Source organism: Condylura cristata, unplaced genomic scaffold (genome assembly GCF_000260355.1).
Source record: "Condylura cristata isolate star-nosed mole 26May11 unplaced genomic scaffold, ConCri1.0 scaffold00013, whole genome shotgun sequence".
NCBI classification, from domain to species: Eukaryota; Metazoa; Chordata; class Mammalia; order Eulipotyphla; family Talpidae; genus Condylura; species Condylura cristata.
Genome location: NW_004567114.1, coordinates 24,510,363 through 24,519,657, shown reverse-complemented (window position 1 = coordinate 24,519,657; position 9,295 = coordinate 24,510,363). Strand labels below are relative to the sequence as shown.

The 9,295-nt window shown below is 46.5% G+C and overlaps 1 protein-coding gene across 1 annotated transcript in view; it reads right to left on the bottom strand.

Annotated features, from left to right (window-relative positions):
* SLC10A1 (solute carrier family 10 (sodium/bile acid cotransporter), member 1) overlaps positions 1–7,502 on the bottom strand; it is a 20,863-nt gene extending 13,361 nt beyond the window's left edge. The window contains exon 1 of the mRNA XM_004681741.2: positions 7,012–7,502. Within this exon, the coding sequence (XP_004681798.1) occupies positions 7,012–7,367 (356 nt within the window). The 5' untranslated portion in view covers positions 7,368–7,502. The remainder of the gene's footprint in view (positions 1–7,011) is intronic.
* Between the last annotated feature and the right edge of the window lie 1,793 nt (positions 7,503–9,295).

Here is a 9,295-nt window from a genome sequence, read left to right as displayed (position 1 = left end):
TTTTTTTTATAAGAAAAGCTTCTCATTAAATTACCAGCTGCTCCCATCATAGAAAGGGCTAATTTAAATGATTCTCCTGCAACGCTGCCTCCTGAAATAAACATCCTCCTATTCATCCTGCATTAAGTAATCACGAAGATGTGATTAGCAATACATCGTGTTGTAACTTTCTGAATAACTTAAAGAAATTAAAATCCACTGGTTTTATCGAGTTGATGAAGCTTTGGCTTCTGGGACTCTCTGCTCCAGGAAAACTTTAAATTCCATCTATTATTCTTATAGTCATCCCATTAACATGTCTGCATTGTATACTCTGGAGGAGACTGTCAGCAGCCACCCACACACCAAGTGCTACCTACCAGAATCAGACTTCCCAGGGTGAAGTTAAGAGTAACCACATAATTGAGGTTGGGGGGACCCACTACTTCCAAATTAAAATTAGCTTAATTTTAATGCAATTAGATGGTCCTGTGGCCTGATGACTCCCCCTAGGAACAGTGACTATGTGGTTCTTCAGACCTACTACATCACCAGCCACTGAGAAAAACGCCACAGCGGTACATCACACTCAGCCTGCTCAGAGGATGACCGAGGGTGGGATTGTTAAAAAACAGTCTAGAAAGTTTCCTGCAGACAAAAACAGTTTAGTGGTGTAACTAAAACTTTAATTATGCTTATTTTGTGAGACTAACTTGACCTGGATCATTTCTTATTTCTACCTCTGGAAGTCATTGGTGAAACTTTTGAAAAAATTTAAGTTGAGGTAATACTGACTTACATTATTTTTGGTGTTTTGGAAAGGATCCTCCCACCTCAGGTGTCACTACCATTGTGCGTCTATATAGACAAAATTTAAACTACTACCCTTGGATGATACGAGGTAATCACTGACTAATTCCCTGCCTGTCAATACAGCCAGCCCTAAACCCTCAGATTGCTATGAGTTTGTTTGTCCTAATTGCAATTCTTCTGCTCTTCTCAAACTCATTTTTTTGAGCTTACCTCAGTTCACCACCTTATATAAATAGGTCGACAACACTATCATGTGGATGCATCTTGAAGACATTATACTGAGTGAAAAAGGCAGAAAATAAAAGGCCATGTTTTATATGATTTCTTTTACATGAGATCTATAATTAAGAATGAGGGTCCTCCCTGGTGGTGCAACCGGTTAAATTATCACATTATGAAGCTCTCCAAAGCCCTTACAGCCTGAGTTCCATCCCCAGCCAGGGAGCAGACCCATCCGCTGCTCCCCTTAGCGGTGTACTTTGTCAATCTGCCTGTTCTGCTCCCCACCGTGTCTCTGGTGAATTCTCTCATCCCCACACAGCTCTGACCTGTACTTCAGTTTTGTAGGCATAAATAAGTCTTTTTAAAAAAACTATGAATATGGAGGAACCTCCCTAGTGGCACAATGGGTTAAAGTGCAGCACTACGGAGCGCTCCACAGCCATTGTAGCACGAGATGGATCCCTGGCCACGGAGGTGACCCACATGGCGCTCAGACCTCTCCTGTCTCGCCTGCTGCCCCTCAGCAGTGTATTTCAACTAATTGGCCTGTTCTGCTCCCCACTCTGTCTCTGGTGAAATCTCTCACCTCCAGCACCTCTGTCCTATACTCCAGTTCTTGTATGCATAAATAAATAAATCTTTAAAAAATGAATATGGGAACATACTTAAAGATACAACAAACTTTTAGGGAGTCATAGAAGAAATCAAGGATGGTTTCATACTTTTATTTTTCACTTAGACGGAGTGGACAATTTCCTGAGAAGTAAAATCTATAAAAACCAGCTCAAAATGAATCTGAAATCTGAATCAACTTAGAATCACTGAAGGTATTTAACAAATAGTTCAAAACCTATCTTTCACACCCCAGATGATATCTTTGATTATATAGTACAGTTCTACTTAATATTCAAAGTATGGATAGTCCCAATATTATGCAAAAAGAGAATACACAAGGGGGAAACACGTCCCAGTTTTATGTGTCAATGTTAGAATTTTGAACCAAAGCTGGAAAAAGGACTTCATAAAGAAGGAAAATTAGGGGTCCATCCTCACTTGCGAACATAAAGCAAAAAATCATAAAAAAATTTGGCAAATAAGTCTTAACAATATCTATACAACATGCTACAGTGAACAATGGGTTTATTCCAGCAATGTAAGAATGATTTAACATTAGATAGTTTACTGGTATGTATCACTATATTACCAGATTAAAGAGAAAAACACACACACACACACACAGTATGCTCATAACGTGGATGCAGCAAAAAAAAAAAAAATCATTCAACAAAATTCAATGTTCAGGTATTAATAATGTCCTTTTAAGCTGAAGAGGGTGTCTATCAAAAATCTATAGCAAATAATAAACTTAAAGATGCAAAGTTGGAAAGATTCCTTTAACTATAAATGAAGCAAGGATATCTGTTATCATCAACTTATTTTAAATTATCCTATATAAAGATCTTCGCTATCAGATCAAATCAAAAAATAAAAAGCAGAGATAGGAAAGAAACTAAACTCTCATTATATGCAATGGTAGGCTTCTCCACAGAGAACATACAAGTGAATTTCCATTATAATTTGTCAAAAAGAGGACCCATAAGTTCTGAATACATTAGCAATATAAAGCAGCCAATTGGGTTGATACTCTAGGCAAAAGAATGAGCATGTGAATTTAAATGAAAGATACGATTTACAGTGTTCACAATATTTATGATGGAATATTTATAGATAAACCTAAAAGAGATGTGCCACAAGGCTTATGGAAGAAATTATAAAACTTATATAAAATAAGGACTAAATAAAAGTGATATGACTTTCGTGGATGGGAAGACTTGATATTTAATAAGGCTTTGAACTTATGAATTGAATACAAATTTAAGCAAAATTGCAGACAGATATTTTGTGGACTTGATAGTGAATCCTAAAACTTAAATGAGAGTAATGGCAAGGATAACTAATATAATTTTAAAGAAGTACAAGGTAGGGGACTGAGCTTTCAGATATCAGGACTTGCTACAAAATCATTGCCATTAAAAAAAAATGATACTGTTACAAAGATCACCACTTAGACCAGGAGGCGAGAGGAGACAAACTGCACACAAACTCATGTATATTTGTGACTTTGATCTATGGGGAAGATGACATTACAAAATATTGGAGAAAAATAATCCACTGAATGGCATTGGGAATTTTCTCTATTCATGCGGAAAAGATAAAGTCAGATCATACCCTATATAAACATAAAGCTCTAGGTGGACTAAAGATTTCCAAGTGAGAAGCACAACTTTAAAACATTTTTTAAAAATACAGGGGAATATCCTCATGACCTCGAGCGTCATGAAGAAGAACCGCCCTCCCCCCACCCCCATGAACCATTGGGGAAAAGTAGGCAAATTTGACTAAATTAAAATAAACACATCGGATTATAAGACATCGTTATCAGTTGTAATGACGAGCTCCAAACTGTGCATAAACTGTTGCAACATATATAGACAATAATTAACTTTACAAATTAATAATAAGAAAAGACACAAGAGCTCCATAAATAGACAAAGGACGAATTTCCAGAAGAGGACACCCGCATGTTCAGAAAACCAAGGAAAAAGCTGCTACACGTCCCATGATATCAATTCAAAACAACTGAGACTCATTTCACTCTGATGGCAAGTATTAAAAAGTCTGACAAGTACAAATATAGAGAAAACATGGGGAAGACTGGCTTTCACACACTGCTCGGGGAAGTGTGAGTGGGACGACTGCTTGGAAACATCCTCGTGGAAAACCACCCAGGGCTCCGGCTCCTGCTACAGGCGCTGCCTGCAGCCCAGGGGACAAGCACAGGCCGCTCAGGGCAGCAGAAGGGGGGACCCACACAAGGCCTGACAGCAGAATAGATAAACACAGCAAAGCACGCCCCAGTTCGACTGCACGAGGAGCGGTTTTTCTTATGCGCCTATATCACAAGAAAGGAAGTCATGATATGGGTGATAGGATGCTGTTTATGTAGAAATGGGAAGAATGCAAACACAACAGTGACCAGTGTATCCCAGAACAGGCAGAGGTACTGATGTACCTGCTGAGGGGAGCAGAGGGCAAGACGCAAGAGGTCTGCTGCGCCCTGTAGGCCATCTGTGGGGTCCTGCGCCCATGGGCTCCTGTGTAGTGGCCGGCAATGGCTTGACAGCGCTGTGTCTTTAACCCCAGCGCCACCAGGGAGGCCAATTTTGACCATTTTACAAGGACAGGTTTATTAGGAAAAGGAGAAAGAAGAGGGGCGCCTGCGCAGCTCCGGGGGATCAGGAGAGCTGTTGCTGGCAGCGGTGTTGCAAAGGGAAAGGTTGTGAGAAGAAACGGTATTGACCTCTTTAGGAGACACGCTTTGTGTGCTTGTTTTTGATGTCCTTGAGCAGCGGGGCGTGCTTACTTTGGCTTGCTGGGTCAAGAGTTTTGGAATTTGCTCTGGAACTTGGTGTGCTTGTGTTCTGTGGGAGCCGTGCTCTGGCGGCTGGAGGTGACTTTTCCACGTGTGTAAATGCTGGCTCTGTCAGGGACACCCTGTATCTGACTCGTTGGCGTCTGTGACTATCGCGACCCTCAGCTTACCCCGGCTGTCTCGGGGGCTCTCAAGGAGCACTTTCCCTGCCTGCTCTGCTCTCGGCTCACAGCCCACATTGCTCTTGGACATCTGTCCCCCCGCCGGAGGGGTGGATTTTGAAATCCTGTCACTGAAGGCAGCAGCTGCGGTTGCTGTGAGGGGACCCGTTAGAGTATGGTGAAGCGGGAAACTTCGGAGCCCTGAATGGCTGCCGTCTTCTCCTGAGTGGGCTTCCTCTGGCATAGTCGGGGCGGGGGGGGGAAATCTGTGCGGATCCTTGGGTTTTCTCCAAGTCTGTGGTCCCTACAGCCAGAGGCTCTGGTCCCTGCTGTGGGCCAGAAGGGGACCGGGAGCAGATGAACCGGAGGGTTGCAAGGGGTGCAAAGGGGCCATTGCCCTCTGGCACGCTCTCCTCTGTCCCCAGCAAGCAACCTTACTGCACAATGTCTCTGGATGTGGCTCACTTCCAGTTTGGGGGAGTTGTCTCGTGGCGTCTCGAGGACGGGCCTGCCCACCTGGCTGCCTTGAGAGGTCCACCTGGGGGCCCTGTCTCCAGAGGGTTTCCCTGTGCTGGTTAGGGTGGCTGTCGCCCTCCCTCACGCCCTCCAGTGGTGAGGCCGAGAATAACGGGTGGCCTGGGGATCCCGGGACTGGCTCCAAATGCAACTTCCTCGCGTCAATTCTGCGACTTTCCAGTAATTCTCTGGACTTCAGCTCCGTCATGTGCAAACTGGAATGGGCGTCTGAAGACCTGTCTCAACCTTCCATGGGAATAGTAGCGCCGTGACTAAAGACAGGGCTTAGTCTGATTGGCGCCCCCCAGCTGTAACTGGCCACTTAGACATATTGTTTGACTTGCACAGAGTTGCAAAATTTTTTGAATGGGTTGCCAATATTTCAAAACTAGGAGGTTGCATATGGAAAAAGAGATCCTACCTTATTTTGAAAACCAGGAACCCGTGGCAGGGTTTGGGGACCCACACCTGCCGAGCCGAGCGCACGGCTGCACGTTGGGGTTTGGGGAGGGGGGGGAAGGGTGTGTATGTGTGTGTGCCTCTGACGCCAGCCACTTTGTTGATTTGGGTATGTACCCAGCCCTGAAGATATTTGAGAGGAAGCACAGATTTTGGAGCCACTCCCCAATCCCCTGACCTTGGACAAATGTGCTAACCTCTCTGAAGCTGTTTCTTCATCTCTAAAGTGGGATGTACCACCTTCCTGCACATCCCCCCACCCTACCCCCTGCTGCATGAGGGCCGCAGGTAAAGAAGTTGCTGTTTTATTATTATTATTATTTTTTAATTATCAGTGTCAAAATACCAGGTTGAGCCCATCTGGGACAACTTTTGCATGTATTACAGTGACAGAGATCTACTACATGGGCAAATTGTCCAAGACAAACTCAAGCTGCATTCCTAGTCTGGCAGCTGTGGTGGAAGGTTGTGAGCCTCTGGGCCAGAGGTTAATGCATGTCTGTGAGAAGGGCCAGAGTGCAGGAGGGGACTGCCCCAGTAGCGCATCTCCTCTTGTGGGGTCTAGGAGGAATGGTGTGGTGCCAGGATAAGGAGGCTAAGTGGAAGAACGTGAGTCGCCCTCCTGAAATCACTGCAGCCTGGCTGGTAGGAGAGAGCCTCAGAAGCACAGGTTTACTGGGGGGGACCTCATTAGCGTCCAGCGGCTGACGAGCCTAGATACCTGGTTTCTCACTTCAAAGCTCCCTTTGCCCTTGTATTGTCCCACCCTGCTCTGGTGCTGCTACAGACCCACCAAGTCTTCAGAGCACCACCCCGATACTGATGTCCGGCCCCAGTGTCAAGACACACTGGCGTTTCTCAGGACATGGAGGCTTCCATGAGACCTTGTCTCTAGGCGGGACAGAAGACGAAGGTGTCTTTAGATTCGACAGAAGGGAAGAGTTTTTCTCCCAGCGAGGTGGTAGAACACTGTGTGCTCAAGGGGGACTCCTGGTCGAGCCTACAGTGCAGGAACTGGAGGGGCTCACTTGGTGTCTGGTTCCCTGGTCCTCCCTGAAGGTATTAAGAGCCAACCTGCATCCCCTTTCAGGGTTGGCACCAAGCAGACAACTTGTCACTATAGTAAGCAGGGCATGTTCTCCAGAGGCTGGCCTCTTGGGGTTAAGTAATTCTTCCTTTCGGACACTCCTTGTGCCCCACCCCATATGCTTCCGGGAGCAAGGGATCTCCGAGATGGCTCCCAGGTAGGTTAGCTCCTTTGGCTAAGTGCTTAAACTAAGACGTGCCCCAGCTCTGGCCTGCTGTCCAGCACTGCCATCCACCCCCACTCACGCCTCCTGGTTTTAGCTCAGCTCTTCCTTTTGATTGTGACCTCTCCAACATGGCACACCTGGCCCCATCCTGCTCCCGCCTCACCCCCTGGCTTACCTGAGATTCATGTCCCCCTTCATGGCCAGACTGAAGATATTGGACAGGTTCCCCCCTGGCGAGCAGCCACAGATCAGGATGGCCAGCGCCTCAATGTCGTTTAGCCGGAAGATCTTGCCCAGCACAAAGGCAGTGAGGGGCATGATGCCATACTGGGCCAGCAGGGCAATGGTCAGCCCTTTAGGCTTCCAGAAGTGAGCCTTGATCTTGCTAAACTCCATGGTACAGCCCAGCGAGAGCATGATGATGAGCAACAGGATCACCAGGATGATGCTCAGGGCCAGGTCGGTGGGACGCTTGCCGAAGTTGGGCGGCAGGGTGAAGTTGACCTGGGTGGTCGCGTTGAGGACCTCCATCCTCTGTGTGGCGGCAGCAGGCAGGGCCGGCACACCTGCGTCCGCCTGCTGACTCCTCTCCCTGCCCCGTCCTTGCTGGTCGACTTCTTCAATCACCTCCCAGGGCACAGAGTTTGAGGACAAAATGTAGCTCTGGGCAAATAGTAGGATTATGCAACAGACAGTGCTGTTTCTCTGGCTGTGGCCCCAAGGGGAGACAACCCAGACCTTTTCTGCCTGGTCTTTCCTGTCTCTCCCCAACTCCTGGACCTCTGTTGCCTTCTTGGTGCCACTTACTCTCCTCCAGGACCAACTTCTTTCTTTCTTATTTGTTTTTATTTAGTTATTTTTGAATATAAGAACTGGGGTACAGACCAGAAATGTGGGGGGTGAGAAGATTCAAGAAAGTCAGAGTGGGGAGCACAGCAGGCAGATTGATTGAAATAGATTGACTGAAATACACTGCTGAGGGGAGCAGTGGGTGAGACAGGCGAGGTCTGTTGCGCCATGTGGGTCAGCTCCCTGGCCAGGGATAGAACTGTTGCTGCAGTGGCTGTGGACAGCTTCATAGTGCTGTGCTTTAACTTTAACTTTTTGGGAACAAGAGGGCGGATTTCTCTCTCTCTCTCTTTTTTTTTTTTTTTAAAGATTTATTTATTTAGTCATACAGAACTGGGGTACAGGCCAGAGATGCGGAGGGAGAGAGGATTCACCAGAGACAGAGCAGGGAGCAGAACAGGCAGATTGACGAAGTACACGGCTGAGGGGAGCAGCGGGCGGGTCAGGAGAGGTCTGCCGCGCCATGTGGTCACCTTCTGGGGCAGGCGGGGATCGAACTCTTGGGGAAGTAGATTTAGCGTCTTAGTGTGGTGCTTTAACCCGCTGCACCACCAGAGAGGGCCTGATTTCTCTCTTTCACTCCCAGCCTAGTATTTTCCATAGGTGTTCAGCCTAAAAGCTGTTCAGGGCCTGCCCCAACCTCTGTCCAGCCCTGTTCACTACCTGGCACCTTAGTTTCTCATCTAGGGCCAGGTGTCCTTCCACACCCATGGAAGGAACCACCATCTGGCTTAAGCAACCCGACTGTCATCACCATCAGCTTCATGTTTTCTCTTCAATGCATTTGCTGCTTCATTGGCTTTATTTTTGTTGCCACCATGTGTGTGGTAATAAGCATGCTTATGGACTCAATGAGTAATGGGTTAATAAGAACATTCTGAACTGCTGATGTTGTAGGACCGATACTTTTACAGCCGGAGCCTGTGAGATGGGCACTCACATTGTAAACGTTTGGCCAGGAAGGGACATTGGAGCCCCTATTTTAGACATGGTCATTGTGTCAGTTGTCAAAGCATGTGATCTGTTAGCAACTGAGCAAACACTTATTGGGGGGCTGTTATCCTCCTGCAGAAGGAGATGCCTTTTTTGGGAAAGACAAGCCTATCCTTTGGAGACACTGAGCAACATTGGTTGACTATGGAATGGTTATGCCTTGATCAGTGGCGGAGGGTCTGAGTGCTTTGACGCTTACTGTACAATAAAAAATTCCTTGGGGGAGAAGAGGTCAGCATGATACTAGGCTGCTAATGGCACATCATTGGCATCAACGGTGGCTTTCTCAGCATGGTTTGAATAAGTGTGTGCATCATCTAACACTAAAACTGTGGTCACATGTCAGGGACAAAACCCCACACTTGACTCAGAACTTTTGGCTCCTACTTTGCCATCCTCAGTCCTTCAGGGTTTGTGCCATGTTGGTGCATCTTTCAGCATTCTCTTGGGAGAAGCCAGCTTGCCAGATTCCATGATATTGGTGATCAGACTTCTCAAGCTAAATCACTCCCATTCATATATCTCAATTCTGATCTTGTATTAAGTTCTTTGCCAAGCATGGTTTTCCCAGACCTTGGTGCACCTATGAGCAGGATGTTCTAAAGAAACTTGTCCTC